General features: G+C 43.9%; 1 protein-coding gene across 1 annotated transcript in view; it reads left to right on the top strand.

The window, feature by feature from the left end:
- The window catches only part of gramd1bb (GRAM domain containing 1Bb), a 155,649-nt gene that overhangs the window by 14,884 nt on the left and 123,265 nt on the right, over window positions 1-17,500 (top strand). Inside the window, exon 2 of the mRNA XM_063205526.1 lies at window positions 11,436-11,525. Within this exon, the coding sequence (XP_063061596.1) occupies window positions 11,436-11,525 (90 nt within the window). The remainder of the gene's footprint in view (window positions 1-11,435; window positions 11,526-17,500) is intronic.

Below are 17,500 nucleotides of genomic sequence, written 5' to 3' on the forward strand. Positions count from 1 at the left end.
GTTAACGTTTTGTAAAGCATGGAAAGGTTTTCACTTTAGATCAGTTCCCCAGATATACTTAAGTAATGAGTTGTAACTCCTTGATAATGCATAAGCAATGCTTATCAAGTCATTTGTTAATGTTTTGGAAAGCATGGAAAGGTTTTCACTTCAGAGAAGTTCCCCAGATATAGGCCTACTTAAGTAGGCCTAATGGGTTTTAAATCCTTGATAAAAGCATCAGCAATGCTTATGAAGTCATTTGCTAATGTTTTGGAAAGCATGGAAAGATTTTCACTGAAAAAGTTCCCCAGATATGCGTTAGTAATGCGTTGAAACTTCTCGATAATGCATAAGCAATGCTTATCAAGTCATTTGTTAACGTTTTGGAAAGCATGGAAATGTGTTCACTTTAGATCAGTTCCCCAAATATACTTAAGTAATGGGTTATAATTCCTTGATAATGCATAAGCAACGTTTATCAAGTCATTTGTTAATGTTTTGGAAAGCATGGAAAGATTTTCACAGAAAAAGTTCCCCAGATATGCGTTATTAATGCGTTGAAACTTCTTGATAATGCTTACGCAATGCTTATCAAGTCATTCGTTATTGTGTTGTAAAGCCATAACAGGTTTTCACTTTAGATCAGTTCCCCAGATATACTTAATTAAATGAGTTGTAACTCCTTGATAATGCATAAGCAATGCTTATCAAGTCATTTGTTAAATGTTTTGGAAAGCATGGTGAGATTTTCACTTAAAAATGTTCCCCAGATATGCGTTAGTAATGAGTTGTGACTTCTTGGTAATGCATAAGCAATGCTTATCAAGTCATTCGTTAATGTGTGGTAAAGCCATAACAGGTTTTCACTTTAGATCAGTTCCCCATATATAGTTAAGTAATGAGTTTTAACTCCTTGATAATGCATAAGCAATGCTTAAGAAGTCATTTGTTAACGTTTTGGAAAGCATGGAAAGGTTTTCACTTTCAGTTCCCCAGATATACTTAAGTAATGGGTTATACATCCTTGATAGTGCATAAGCAATGCTTATCAAGTCATTTGTTAATGTTTTGGAAAGTATGGAAAGGTTTTCACTTAAAAAGTTCCCCAGATATGCGTTATTAATGCGTTGAAACTTCTTGGTAATGCATAAGCAATGCTTATCAAGTCATTCGTTAATGTGTTGTAAAGCCATAACAGGTTTTCACTTTAGATCAGTTCCCCAGATATACTTAAGTAATGGTTCGTAATTCCTTGATAATGCATAAGCAACACTTAACAAGTCATTTGTTAACGTCCAGAAACATCCATGAGGGGCAGTCACATGAGCCTCAACTTAGGCCTAGGCCTACTGTTTGCCATGCTACCAGTCATCACACACTAACCATTACAAAAGGGTTAAATAAGACTTCACTGATGTTAAAGCAAGAGTTTACAAACCGTTACCATACATGCCTAATAGTACTTGTTAATGGTTAGGTGGGTAGGAGACAACAAAGAGATAATGTTTTTTTCATAAATAAAGGTGGGTTATCAGACATTTTAATGATGGTTTACTAATGCTTATCAGAAAGTTAAATCACCATAGACAAATGATTAATTAACAGTATTTAATAATTTCACGGAAATACATAATGACTGACTCGTGATTCACTAAGGGTTAACTAATGCTTAATTTTGTTTAGCGAGTAGTTACATCAGCACACACTAACCATTTACTAACGGTATTAGTTAATGGTTAAGAAATGAGAAATAAACACTTAAATAATAACGACTTACTCGTGATTCACTAAGGGTTAATTAATGTTAAAAATAAGGCTTAACTAAGGTTTAACTTTGCTTAGCGAACCGTTACATCAGCACACACTAACCATTTACTAATGGTAGTAGATAATAGTTAAGAAATGAGGAATAACACATACATAACGACTAACTCGTTATTTACTAAGGGTTAACTATTGTTAAAATAAGGCTTATTTAAGGCTTAACTTTGCTTAGCGAATCGTTATATCAGCACACACTAACCATTTACTAACGGTAGTAGATAATAGTTAGGAAATGAGAAATAATACTTACATAATGATTAACTCGTGATTCACTAAGGGTTAACTAATGGTAAAATAAGGCTTAACTAACCCTTAAGTAATGCCTAAAAAGGGGTACTTATTATAAAGTGTTACCGGTCGAGGTTGGTTCAAATATCCAAATAGCAAAGCTAATTTGTAAAATGAATCAAGAAAATGTCACAAACGTGAAGATGCCCCCTGTCACAGCAGATGCTAATATCCTAATGTTGAGGAAAAGCAGTTTCTCAATCGGGTGCATCACATTTGCAGATTGATTATGTCCTCATAACGATATTAATCAACGTCACGTTCATCAGTTGGCAATGTCAAGGTGGCGGTGCGAGCTGTCAGTCCTGAACCGTCATTCTGCTTTCATTTTGCGGTCTCAACACTCTCAATAGGAAATCTCTGGTTACTTTCCCTGGCCATCTGACAACGTCCGTTGTAGCTGAAGTGTGGTAAATTAATGACGAGATTTTGACGGGGCACCAGTCTGCGTTTTGAATGCTGCTGACGCCATTCTAATCTGCGCAAAGCGCAATACAAAAGATAGGCAGAGTAGCCTACCTACCTCCGTGCTGAGCAGGTAGCCTATCTGCATTGAGTGCTCATGACAATTACCCTATTTAAGGTAGGCTACTGTGAAATAGTTACTGGCCAATTTAAATCTGAAACTATAGCCTATGCAGTAGCCTAATAAATAATGATGTGACTAGGTTCGGGGTGCCCTGACTTTAAAAGGTTGAGAATAACGGCATCAAATCTAAACAGCGATACTTTTGTTCCAGCCTATTTTAAGCGACATTCCATAGTAAGCTTCTGCCAGTAAATCACAGCTGATTCTCTATTCCTTGCTCTCCCAAATAAACAATTAACGGACAAATGACGTGCGGGTGCGTGCAGCGGGCCAGTGCAAGTGAATGAATGTGTGCGCGAGCGCGTGTGTTTCTGTTCAGTGATGCATATTGAAGAAAGTTCAGTTCTATATCAATGTCTCATGTCTCCTTAGTGCACGAAATATTAGGCTAAATGCATTGTGAAGAGAGATTTACCAGTCTCTCTCCTCCCCCTCACACCATAGTGATGAAGTGATTAAAAGTCATCTCTATGAATATGATAGCAGACTTTTCACAACTGGTGATGTGAAAAATAAGGACATTATGTCTGTTCTGTGATAGGCTATCATATGATTGAAAATGAGGATGATTCAAGTGAAGGGGAGGAAAGCATAGGCCTAGAGGGGTTTTCTGAGGAAGGCAAGGAGGATGACAATATTAGTCGCGCATTCGCGCGGGGGGGGGGTCTGGAGTGGGTGTGAGTAGGGGGGCCCATGAAAGAAGTTGTTCCTAGGGCCCCAAATTTGGTGCTACGCCCCTGTGTGTGTGTGTGTGTGTGTGTGTGTGTGTGTGTGTGTGTGTGTGTGTGTGTGTGTGTGCGTGTGTGTGTGTGTGCGTGTGTGTGTGTGTGTGTGTACATTTGTGTGTCACAACAAGACCAACGGTCTCACTCACACCTCACTCACACACACACTCCCCCAATTCTCAGCTATAGTAGGGTGTGTGTGTGTGTGTGTGTGTGTGTGTGTGTGTGTGTGTGTGTGTGTGTGCGTGTGTGCGTCTGTGTGTGTGTGTGTGTGTGTGTGTGTGTGTGTGTGTGCGCGTGCGCGCGTGTGTCTGTATATGTGTGTGCGTGCGTCTGTGTGTGTGTGTGTGTGTGTGTGTGTGTGTGTGTGTGTGTGTGTGTGTGTATGTTTGTGTGTGTGTTTGTGCACTGTAAACTCATCCCAGTGTTGCATTTTCAAGCTGGCAGCCTGGTCTGGGTTCTATGCAGTCTGCCTGCCTCTGATAACAGAAAGCTGTGTGGTGTGCTATTTTTGGGGTTACCATCACAGCCTATGCTCTGTCTATGTGAGAGTATGTTTCTGTCTATGTGAGTCAATGGGTGGGTTTGTGTGAGCGTCTGTGAGAGAAAGTGTGTGTGTGTGTGTGTGTGTGTGTGTGTGTGTGTGTGTGTGTGTGTGTGTGTGTGTGTGTGTGTGTGTGTGTGTGTGTGTGTGTGTGTGTATTTATTGTATTTTTCTGTTTCCATGAGCAAACATCTCACACTTGGTATGGTTTAATATTTCAAACACGATATCCCCCCCTCCCCCCCAATTCTCTTCTGAAATGATACAAGCAGTCTCCAGTGAAGTCATCTCAGTTTGATTTCCAATGTGTTACTAATGGATGAGACCAGAGCAGAGCAGTAGGCCCCAGAGAGCTATCAAAGTACCGCAAGCGACTGAGAGATTATTTGTCTGATGCTGTTATTGGACATGCCCGAAGACGCCCTTCAGAGACCAGAATCAGACCCCTAATTGATACTGTGCCTTTAGTTGGTGAGTGCAGAGAGTTGGGTGTGTGTGAGAGGATGAATGTGTATCTGTGGGTGGATTCCAATATGCTCACTTCCATCTTCCTTTGCTCACTTGCCTGCTTGTGAACTCGTGATGACGTCACTGACGACAGAAAATGAATTCAATATCTTGCAAAAGCAAAATTCTAATGTCATTTCCTCATTTACAGTCAGGATGGTGAACAGTGAACAGTCACCCAGAAATTGTTGTGGCTAGGCTGACAGTGGGGAAACTTTATTGTTTTCTCCCTGGAGGTGGTGGCGTCAGCATAATGTGAGGCCACAAGCACAAGTGGAGGACGGGAGTGTGCATATTGGAATGCACCCTTTGTGTGTGGTGGGGTGGGCGGAGCGGGTGGTTAGCCTTGGACTTGTCTTGCCAGCCGTCCATTCTGAACGTGCAGTGACGTGTAAGTCGTAACGTATGGTGGTGTTACGTAACGCAGTACAACTTTCTTGTGATGAGTCGCGATGTGACGTGACGTGTCACATGACATTTGCAGTTGTTAGCCCTAAACTGTGGAATGAGCTCCCTCTTCATATCCGCCTGGTTCCCTCCTTAGTTGTTTTTAAAACGGATCTGAAAAACATCTTTATGCCCGGGCTTTTATTTCTGCATGATCTTAGTTTTTGTCTTTTAACCTCATCTATTTCTTGTTTTAACCCACCCTTCTTATCCTTCTTATGTATTGACATTCCTGTTGATTTCTTTTATATCATTAGTTTATTTATACTTTACCATAGTGTATCTATTTTTTCATTTAGATTGACTTCTCTTAGCTTATTAGTTTAGCTATACTGTATCCCATATGTCTTCAAGTCATATTGTTTGTGTTGTTTCATGTTCCTCAAGTCCTTTTTATTTAGGCCTTCCTGTTAGCACTTTGGTCAGCTGCTTTTGTTGTTTTAAATTATAAATTAACTTTGACTTGACTTGACTTGACATGACATTCTGTGAGGGGACGTGTCTAAGTGTGTGTGCATGCGTGGGAAGTGTGTATTTGTGTGTGAATGCATGTGAAGTGTGTATGTATGTGTGGGCACGGTCATATACGGACTAAAAGGCGAATCTACGTATTTCTCTGGAAATCGTGGCCTCCGTGTGTTCAGCTGTGTTATGCATACATTGTTTTGCATTGTCAGTACTGACTAGTCAAGAGTAGAGTCAGCAATACCACTGAATGTTGAATTTGGCAGGATATCTCCTTTAAAGGGACACTGTGTGAGATTTTTAGTTGTTTATTTCCAGAATTCATGCTACCCATTCACTAATGTTACCTTTTTCATGAATACTTACCACCACCATCAAATTCGAAGTATTCATTATGACTGGAAAAATTGCACTTTTCATACATGAAAAGGGGGATCTTCTCCATGGTAGGCCATTTTGAATATCCAAAAATAGCAATTGCAAAAATGACTCTACTTGGACCATACTAGAAAATATTTGTTTATTACTTGGTACACTTTCATGTAAAGATTAAATTTGGCAATAGGCAGCCCAGTTTCAATGGGCAGCATAGTTGCAGTACCCCTTTTGACCATTTCCTGCCCAGTGTCCCTTTAAAGGTACATGTAGGATGTTGGCCAGAGTTGCTCTAATGTTAGAATAAGGTTTGTCATAGACTTGAAGAATGCAGGAGTCTCTTCTCCCGCTGGTACAGTAGCCTACTCTTCCTAGGTGCACAATCATTTTTTTTCCATTTCTCTAACACCCATTTCACCTCAATTACACCTCTGGCAGCCATACATATCAGATGTGAATTCAATTATTTGGAAATGAAGATAGTTTAAAGGACACGCATGCATAAAATTGTCCTTCTATCCCAGGGTACATGTGAAGGTGGCCTGCGATATCATCTATGTTTAATGAGAATGTCAGGAAGCATGTCATGTCATGTTAAGAAGCAAGGCACATGGCTTTCTAGAAAACTCACTGCAGGGCTTTCAAAAGGACTTTAATAATTTAGCATTGGTCTGTGCTGTTATTGTGTTATAGTTCATACAGTGTGAATGAGTCATCTCCAAACTTAAGTTGTTACGCACCCAGACAGTAGCTGTGAGGTGGGGGTGAGGTGTGAGTGAGAGCGTTGGTCTTGTTGTGACACGCACACACACACACACACACACACACACACACACACACACACACACACACACACACACACACACACACACACACACACACACATCCTTTACATTTCACAATGAAGTTTATTTTGTATTCTACGTTCACCATTTCACATCATTCACAGCATAATGATAGCGAAACACTAGCAAAATGAATGACTTAGAATTTGCATATATATATGTATAGAAGTGTGGACACACAAACAGGTGCACAGACACACACACACACACTCACACACACACACACACACACACACACACACACACACACGCAATTGCATGGGAGCAAACTGCTATTGCAAAATGTGCTGAAGTGCTCCATACTGCTTTCAGACTGCGGCACAAAAGCCTGACACAGGATGTATCGATGGATGGGGTTGTAGTCATGTCAAGTTGGTCAAGAACCCGGAATAGAGGGGGCGCTGTGGCGCAGCGCGCTAAGCCCCCCACATTTGGGCTTGTATGCCTACCCACGGGGACCCTGGTTCGAGTCCGGCTGGGGTCATTTCCCGATCCTCCCCTGTCTCTCTGTCCCATTCGCTTCCTGTCACCATCTTCAACTGTCCTGTCAAAATAAAGGCATAAAAGCCCCTAAAAAATATATTTAAAAAAAAAAGAACCTGTAATAGAGGCTGGAGTGCCTTTTTAAGAAAAGTGACCAGTCGTGGTCCAAATGTCTAAAAACCTATTCCAAGTGTACTACAAAGAGGGAGATGAAAAGAAAAGAACAGCGGTAGGCACCACAGTTAGTCATGACTGATACCTGCCCCAAGCTCAGAAACCATCACTTTGTGCTGCATCTTTCTGGTATAAAGCTAATACTTGCATGCTGAGCTTTACAGAGGTGCGATGCCCTTGACCTCTGTACTTAACCCTTTGATGCTGGATGTTGTGTTGGGCCTAACAAAATTAATGTTTTGGTTCCGGTTGCCGACCGACCCTATCATTTTTTGTGCGACCCAAAACATTTTTTTTGAGTTTTTGGAATCCTCAAAAAAATATATCGATGTTTTGTGGAGTGTTGTTCATATAGACAAGACACAACACGTTTCTTCATTCCCATAACTCGCCATCTCTCACTTTCTACCTGCCTGCAAGTTACTGCATCCACATAGAAGCAACACACGTGCGTGCGCCACAAGTGCCGCCCAGCTTGATATTAGAAAACCCCAAATATCACTGCAGAGTTGCGCACCTCGGTCACGTTGCGGGCTAATTATTATGCTACAGCATGCTAATTCGTAGTCGTTGTAGCTCGTAAGTTTTAAACAACTTGCCTCACAGCGTTCTTGCAGATAGGCCTACGATGTAGTTTGGGAACCTGACGAAAAGGCCTGTCAAATGATAAGTCAATCGCTTTACCTCAACGCCGGACAAGGACACAGCCTGACCACCCGCCTCGAAATGCAACACACAGAAAGCATTAGGAGTATCCACGATTTTTTAATGTATTGATATTGTCTTGTTGTATTAGAAAAGGGCTTCCATTCAGTCACGCTGCATGTTCGACTAGATGAACTCGTTACAGCAATCCTAAAGTAGCACTGTAGGCTACCAAGGCTACTTGTAATTGTAAAATAAGTTAATATGAGAGAAGGGAAATGTTTTGCCCAAGTTTTCCTTCATTCTTTCTTTTACCACAAGGCCTTGTTAACCAAGAAGTCCTTTGGCCTGAGCCCGTTATGTTCTCGCTCTCTCTCCGCTTACCCTCCACCATCGCGCAACAGCAGGGCGCCTGTCACTGTCTCATTCTCCGCACCTCCTCCAAATAATGAAATAGAAATTAACGATGATGTCGCCACAAATAGCCTACGACTGTTCGATGAAGACCTAGGACTACTTCAGTTGCCTACAATAATGACTTAATGGCAATGACGATGTTGCCCCTCAATTACCTTTCATTAAACCATTCATATCGCCTCAGTCGTCTACATCCTCACATAAAACAAAAATAAGTGTGGAAATAGAATGTTTCCAAGCCAGAACCTTCATCCCAAGGAAAATGTCTACAACCGATGATGGAAAGGAATAATATATATAAAAACGGGACATAGCCTACAGGAGCTAAAATAGCAGTGTCAGGCAACTGGCAGCTAGACAAGTTGGCTATTGCCAGAAACGGTAGGCTATGTATGATCATATCCTCATTTCGGTGACGGTCAGCATCTTGGCTCATTATTAGGCTAATGCTTATATTTCATTGTAGCAGCAGGCCTCGAGTCACTCCTATCGTCCTTGGCATTGTTCAACAACGTTTATGACGAAATCTAGCGCATATGTGGGGGGTTGGGGGGTCGGACATAAAAAAAAATTGAAAAAAAAAAAATTCGACCGACCCATGACCAAACCTGACAACCAACCGGAACCAAACTATTATTTTTATTAGGCCTTGCGCAACATTGGCCCTAGCGCCTTGAGCTGCATGACACAACATTCAGGCTCATGAGATGTTAGACAATTTTATTACACTGTTGGTATGTTAGAGCTGAATGAAAACATTCTAGTGCAAGATGAGGGTCTTAGCGTTTAAATGCAACTTATTGCATGTTTTTATGTGCTTTAGAGGCTGAGATATTTCTGTTTTTATTGGCTGAGGACAACTTTTCTTAGAGTGAAAAGGGCTAAGGCTTCAGCCTTTTTTGCACATGCTTTAGGTATCAATGAGTTAACCCTTGGTTACAGTCTTTACAGACACATGATGGTCCATTGTTTCACTGATCACGGTTCCATTTTGTTCAAAGAACACGTGCACTGCACTGTGGACTATGTATAGACTTGATGACATGGTGCTTTGAAATCAGATATTCCTTCCGCGGAAAAAGTAGCATATTCATAAAGTGCCCATACAGCTATTCAAGTGTCCTACTTTTTTTTCAAGGTCAGTAACAGGCTTTTTTACGCATCCTAGCTCTGCATTGGGCGCCTAATGTTTAGACTGTGTGTGGACTACTGTAAATTTGAGTGTTGTTTTGGGTTTGGGTTTAACTATTCCCCTTTTTGACTTTTGTCATGTGTAGAAACAGGTGGAGAAGTAAGAGACAAAATATATGCAGGAAAGTATATGCATAAATATGAAGGTCAAAGACGTGGTAACAAAATCGAAAGTGTAATAATCTAGGGACGAGCAAACTGGCACCACTGGGCACACACTGGACCTCTGATTACAAGGACAACACAGAGATGCAACATGCGTATGCACGCACACATGCACACATGCACACATGCATGCACACGTACACACACGCGCGTGCACGTCCACACTCACACACACACAGACACACACATGCACACTCTGTCTCTCTCTCTCTCTCTCTCTCTCTCACACACACACACACACAAACACACAAACACACATTGTCCCATGAACAGATTTAGGAAAAGTTGTGTTTACAAATTAAGCAATAAGCCACGAGAGGCCGTGGGTTATGCTCGATTGATAACGGCCAAGGGGAGTGCCGTAAACGTCCCCTTGCCCGTTATCAATAGAGCATAACCCACGTACTCAAGTGGCTTATTGCTTATCTAACACTGTTACACTTAATTGCTGACCAAATTTCTTTCAAAACGCTTTAATAACAATTAATTTGATCCGCGACAAGTTGAGGAAGTGATTGTGGTTACCCGGGCAACATTACTCACCGTGCATGCGTCGTTGTGCGTCGTCACGCTGCCAGACACACACTTCGCTACAGAAACTCAGCAAGGGGCGATAAACATCACAGGAATGAAATGTCTTTGCAATCACACTGATACCCCAACCACAGATGGTGCAAAGATGTGCTCTTCTTGCAGACTCCCTACCTCAACTGCAGCATATTCTCATCACCGACGTAGGTGCGCTTGGTCTAACTTAGACGCGCATAGAATCTTCAGTTGGAAGGTGTAGGTTTACGCTCAATTGACTGACCACGGCTATCAGCCAATCAGAATCGAGAACCGGACCGCACAGTGTTAGATTGCGGCTATTTAACCTAATTTGTAAACAATGTCAATCTCTCTTTTTTCTGGATGAATAATCCGTTGTGCAGGGTTTTTTTGAGCGGTCAGCTGTGTAGCTATGAGGCTTAATCCACCTGTTGTACCTCATTACCGCAGCCCTTGGCGTGGCTATTAGACCCAGGCATAGCTGGCATTCCCCGAAAGCCACAAGCAGGGCCCCTGACTGCTTTGGCTGGTCCCAGGACAGAGTCCTCTGAAAGGGCCCCTCAACCAACACATTCAAAGTAAGGAGGACCCAATTATGGGCCCCCAATCTCCCTGGGCCCAGCACAACTGACCCCTTTGTCCCCACTTGTCAGCTTCCCTGGCCACAAGCTCCAATGAGAAGTACTGTAGGCCTCATATCAGTGCCACTCAAACATGTCCCATATACGGTTTGCCTCAGGACTGTGACAGATTTCATAAACCCTTGATAAAATTCATAAAGATACTGGTATCATTGCTTGGAAATGTCTGGGGAGTAAATGGAATAAAGAAAAATTTACACCAATAGAAAACATATAGACCATATAATCTCTCAGTCATATGCTCAGGTTTTTTTTTTTTTGCTGTTGTCATTACAAGGGCCACTGAATGTGGGGAAACGTGCAGTCTGTTCAGTGTGTATCCTACACTGCCCTCTTGTGGATTAGCTGTGAGTCACACTCTATGTGTCTGCTTGTTCTGACTGTAGCATGCCTTTGTATCATCCTATGTACAATGATATCGTAACAGGGCTTGTGTTAACAGCTAGTTCCCTAAGGGCGCCAAGAGGTTACAAAGAGGTTTATAAATACTATCATGGATATATGTCTGGCTTGACATGTCAGTCAAAGTGAGGTGCCTGGATGATTGACAGCCACTCATCTCTGGCCCTTTTCTTCCAGCAGCCAGCCCAGCAGCCAGCAGAGCAGCCAGCAGAGTAGCCATGACGACGACACCACCCGCTTCCTGACTCCATTCATCCGGGAGGAGAGGTAAACAAATAATTAAAATAATACTACAGCATTTTAACTGACGTGTCTTTCATGGTACTCAAGGATAGCACAATAATTGAAATACAGGTAATAGGCAAAACATACTACAACACACATCACACAAATAACAGTAAAGAAACAGTTTTGTTTCTTTCTGTTTGTGGGTTTCCCAAGGAATGCGCCACTGCGGCAGTGATGTAGACATGCAAGGGCCTCGGTTAAATACCAACACGGCACAGAAATGACTCGCACGTGTTTGTGTTGAGATATGACATTGCAAACGCCTTTGATGTCACTTTCCTCTGGAGGCTGTTATTCACACGGAAATGGACAGAATAGTTTGACCCCTGAAGAAAAACCTCAATTATTTTAACTCTGGATGTAAAACATTGTATTTGTCCCTCAGTTCTGACCCCTCAGAAAAAATAAAGGCTTAGCTTCACAGCAAAGTTCATTTTGGCTGTGCTGTGTATGTAATAGTCTTTCACGGGCACGTTGGGAAATTTCCGTCACACTTAAATACAGTGTGGGGCCTCATAAAGTAGACATGAGAGGACTGCATGTCTTACACCTGTTTGGCACTTTGATCCGCAGGTCCGATACTGATAGTAGTTCAGAAGAGTTCAGGTAAGTGTTTATTGCATTCGTTTCGTGTGGGTTTTTTTTTCTTACGTGAGCCCTGAAAAAGCCTCTCCCTACGGAGGTTCTCTCTCTTTTCCGTGTCCTCCAAACAACTTTGACATCCAGCATTTCAAGACGGTGACCTCGTCATGATGCGAGAGGCAGCAATGTCCTAACTGTTTATTCCTGCTCTATTCTTCTTTCGGCATACTTGTGAGCGATCATCTGGCTTTGCCCAGAGATGTCAGTCCAGATTCAGACATTAAAAAAAAACCTGTCTAGCACAGGTGACCTTACTGAGAAGTTGATCCACCTTTCTACCAGTGCTACTAGAGTGGCTTCGGTGACATATGGGGCAGATGTTTTGTTTCGAAACAGGCAGATGTTTTGTTTCGAAACACCTCCGGACACCTCTGGCTTTGTCCAGCAGTGAGATGCCTGAGTGAACGGTTGCACGTTTGAACGCTGATCCGTGAATACAGTTGCAAAGCTGCGGAATGCCTCAGTTTGCATTTTTCTGGACAAACAACATCGCTCACAATGCAGGGCCACAAATAGGGCTTTTGTTGGGGGGGGGGGTGTTGGTGTGGTGTGGTGTGATGTGATGTGATGCAGTGTGGAGGGGGGATGGGGGGTGCACACAGTGTGTGTGTGTGTGTGTGTGTGTGTGTGTGTGTGTGTGTGTGTGTGTGTGTGTGTGTGTGTGTGTGTGTGTGTGTGTGTGTGTGTGTGTGTATGGCCTGCTCCTCTTGCCAAGCCTTGCTTGAGGTAGCTGTCTGTTGCACAGCGCATACTGACACCATCACAGCGGCTAAGGTGAAATCTGCCTCACATATCCCGAAAAAAAAATACTGCCACTGGCCGAGAAAATAAAGGTAAGTTTGGCTCTAGGAGTGCAAGGTTCTTGTTTCGTCCATGAATGAAAGACTGTTTTGTCTCCAGGGATGTGTGGTGGCACTGGTGTAGAGGGGCTAATGAGACCCCCCCTGTGTGTTGATGTCATGGACGACATTATAGACTTGATGTGTGTAATGTTCATTGCATTGCACCTTTGCATGTAGACTGCAGTTGCTTGACTGCAGTCAGGTGGAGTGTGTAAGATTAATTTATTTAGGGATTCATGCTGCTTTTGTGGGTTGCTATCTGGCATAATATCTGACTGTAAGTGACTCATGAAGTGATTCATATTCATGTTATGCGGTATGAATTGGGTGAAAGTAAAATCAGTTTATTTTATCATGTCATACCTCACACTGTTGAAATGTCCCTATTCCTTTCAAGCGCTGGTGCTTTAGGCGGTAACTGTGACGCATTGATTGCAGACCATAACGTATACGGGCAACATTGGGGACCCAGGTTCGAATCTGGCCTGGTTCATTTCCCAACCTCTCTCCATCTCTTTCTCCCAGTGGTTTCCTGTCTCCATCTCCATTTAATTTGCATATAGAGACCCTGAGGCTAAGAGACCTGGCAGAGAGAGTAGAGAGAGAGAGGTTCCATTGGCCCATTGTTTCCGGGCTCTATTATTGCAAGGGGGAGTGGGGGGGGGTCCCCCTTTAGGCAGACCTAGGCAGACCTAAGGACTGTTCTATTCAATGCTAGGAGTATTATGACACGCCCCTTTAGGCAGACCGGAACCTGGTCATGTTAGGTGCCCACAGCAACCTATTACATTGGCATATCTCTATACTTAAAGAATCTCTGGTACTGTGGACTATGGCTCTGCAGGTGCAGGCAAGCCGACACGGGGAGGTACAAAATGGGTCAGTTTTCCCGGGCCCAGGGAGAGGAGCAGGGGGGCAGCATTGGCGTTGAGCTTTCCTGTGGCTTGGTTTCGGGTCTGTCCAAAGCTGTCAGTGAAGTGGCTGTGAGCTGCTCCAGACCACCAGGGCTGGGCTGAGACACAAACCGGCCTGGTCGTATTTGGCATAGACTAGCCCGTCAACCCCACCGTCATACTACAGTTAGCAGGGGCTTAGGCTCAGTCCACTGTATATCAATGCACCAATTGGCTAGCCTGATTATCATCGACTTTCGACATCGACTCTTTGAGACTTGGTCTGACCAAGAGCATAACAATTAACATTTCCCAAACAGCATTTCCCAAATGGCCTCCCTTGGTTTGCTAATGATTGTTTGCTTCCCAACAAAGTGGGAGGAGTTCCCGTATTTGCGGGAACTCAGAAAGTACTTGCATTGACTCTTGACCTGGTAGCAACACTGAAGCTGTTGCGCCACTAGGAGGGCACGGCCTGGCTACCTATTGGCTGCCCCATCTAAATTGTGGGCCTGTCACTAAGGGAAAATTTGAAACAAACAAACAAAAACTATGGGCTCCTGATGACTGTCTGTCGGCCCACCGGGAAAATGACCTGAATGCCAGATTACCTGTCCAGCCCTGCAGACCACCATCTCCTGATCTCTCTCCTGATCGTCCCCGATCAGATAGCACAGCCACATGTGACTCCGGAGGGCCCACTGCACTGCAATCAGAGCCAACCACCATTGTGTTGCAACATTGTGTTTCACCCCCGGGGCCCCCAGCCCGGCCTCCCTCCCTCTCTCGATATAGAGAACAATGAACCGAACAATGAACACTTAGGCGCTGAAAGAGATGAGCGGCTGCGGGCCGATTGTTATGGATTCTATAGAAGACTTAAGCGTGCATAAAGAACGTGGGGCCGCTGGTGTGAGCCCTGGCAGAGAAAGGCATGCCAGGTATCTCTACACAGATGACTGTAGCCATTTTTTTTTCATACAGGTGCTGTTTTCATTCTGTTATATATGAGAGTTTGCAATGATAGGTATTTGCATACGTGCAACGGTCACCTCAAAGATCCCTGGATATTTTCTGGATTTCCTCCTTGTGCAGGAAAGTTCGTGATTAATATCAACATAATATATTATTAATTATTTTTTTTAAAAACATGATTCATACACCCTACTTCCCTGCATAACTTTTATGCAGATATATGGAGATTGTATTCACTTTAGCTCCAAATACCTAGAGACAAAAAAATAAAAGTAGGCACAGTAGGTGACTCGCAACTTTCCTCCCTCAGCTACCCCACAGTACTGCAAGCAGCGCAGTGCTGTATCTATCCAGTGTGATGCAAGTAAACACAACCGTCACGACGTCCACCCTGCCTGCCTGCCTGCCTGCCTGCCTGCCTGCCTGCCACTGCGCACGGCTACTGAGGCTGCTGAGGCAAGTTGCCCGCCCACTCCATCCAGATGGTTAGCAGCACCTGTGTCGGCGTACACGGACACGTGGTGTTCAGCACAGCGCTGCACACAGCGTCCGGGGCTTGGCTTCTTTTTGTTGTTGTTGCTGTTTGTTGATTTTTTTTTTACTGTATACTTTTTGGCTGGGGAAACAGTTTCTAGGGACTACTAAGGAGTGTGTGGTTTACTGTGGAAGTGCAAGTACTGGTCTGCGCGATTTCTGCAGTTACACTGTCATGAGGAGCTGGGGAGAGTGGTGTGTGTGTGTGTGTGTGTGTGTGTGTGTGTGTGTGTGTGTGTGTGTGTGTGTGTGCGTGCGTGCGTGCGTGCGTGCGTGCGTGCGTGCGTGCGTGCGTGCGTGTGTGCGTGCGTGCGTGCGTGTGTTTGTGTTGGTTTGTGTGTCTGTGTGTATGTGCGTGTGTGTGTGGGTGCGTGCTCATATGCTCGCGTGTATGCATGCGTGAGTGTGTGCATGCGTGAGAGAGAGAGAGAGAGAGAGAGAGAGAGAGAGAGACCTTCAACACTCCTTTATTGTGAACCATTGTCACCACTTAAAAAATGTACTTTACATTACATGCATGTTGATCCTTCCATTCACCATAAAAGGGAGTAGACCTCTCCTTCCCCATTCCCCCCCATCACCCCCCGTACCTCGGATTATTACCACCTAAAATTAAGCTTACCACCATTACAGATTGACCAAAGTCCCTTATCTAAACACCATTTTTTTTCAAACAAAGTAACATCAGCTGTGACCTTAAAGTAGGTGAACTCAGTTACTATCCTTGCTTCAACAAGAGTCTTAAACAGGTCAGTTTGTGCCACTATTTTTCCATCCTGCTCCAGCCTGTAACATTTCCAGATTGCCATTTTGGCTTTTCCAAGAGAGAGAGAGAGAGAGAGAGAGAGAGAGAGAGAGAGATGCAGACCAATGCATGTTTGGTGCCATGCATTATTGAGTGCAATAACGTGGAGCCTTTCTTTGGATAGCGGAGTTGTACCCATGCCAGGGTGCCCATGCACCACCTACCTGCCTGAGAGCCTCGGCTTCCAATGTTGGCACTGACACACACTGGCAAACGCTAGCCCTGAGCTCTGAATAAAACATAACATCGAAACATGCAGCAGAATAAAAGGGGCCCAAGTCGTCAGTGTTATTAATGGAAGCCAATGTTGTTTTAGCAGAACGTTTGATCGACAGGGTTGCCAGATGAGGCTGATGATTTCCAGCCCAAAAAAATCTCAAAACCCGCCTGGAAGCACTAAATCCCGCCCAATTCTATTGATTTCTATGGGCAAAAATTGTTTTTTTTCTCCAAAATCCATTTTTTCCCGTACACGGGAAACCGCCCAATCTGGCAACACTGTTGATCGAACTGTGCATTTACAGGAGCTGGTTGGGCCTCGGGGCTTACACAGCAATTAGACTGTCAAAGCGTTTACTCAAAGGGAAGGAAATAATACATGTAATGCAATACAGTATATTCCCAGCAAACTTCCACTATGGCGTTGTTCGGGCCTTTCGGTATGGGTTTTGATGTGTGCACAAATAGTCTGCTTTTTAGATGCGTCCTAGCATCTCTATAAGAGGGTATGTTCGTCCGCCGGTCTGTCTGTCAGTCTGTCTATCTGAAACGCATTCTTTAAATCGGCCAAAACACGATCTTCGCACCATTTTTTTGCGTTACTCTCTTCATATTTGTGCTTTTGGACGCATCTTTGTCCGGCTGTTGGACTTGTTTTGAGGACATAGTGGTTGCAGAAAAAACTGCAATGTCGGGGGGGGGGGCATTGTCCACGCGCCTGCCGGCCTGAGGTGATTGTTATCTTATCCGAGCGGGGCGTTGGCATCTGTGGCATGTTGAGAATCTGAGAGGCATGTCGGGGGATTAGCGGGAAACCAAGCTCTCGCAGAGGCCCGGAGCCAACATCGGGGCCCCAGCACAGTGCAGATTGACTTCCTGTTTGTGTGAATATCAAAGGTATCAAAATACGAGCGCGCCTGCACTACAACCAACCAACGCCACCACTCACCCTACAACTCCTTCCCTTCTTCCCTCCTTCCCTCCTTCCCTCCTTCCCTCCTTCCTTCCCTCCCTCCGTTCCGGTGTTATCCACCAGGGAGGCGA

Source organism: Engraulis encrasicolus, chromosome 8, assembly GCF_034702125.1.
Source record: "Engraulis encrasicolus isolate BLACKSEA-1 chromosome 8, IST_EnEncr_1.0, whole genome shotgun sequence".
NCBI lineage: Eukaryota > Metazoa > Chordata > Actinopteri > Clupeiformes > Engraulidae > Engraulis > Engraulis encrasicolus.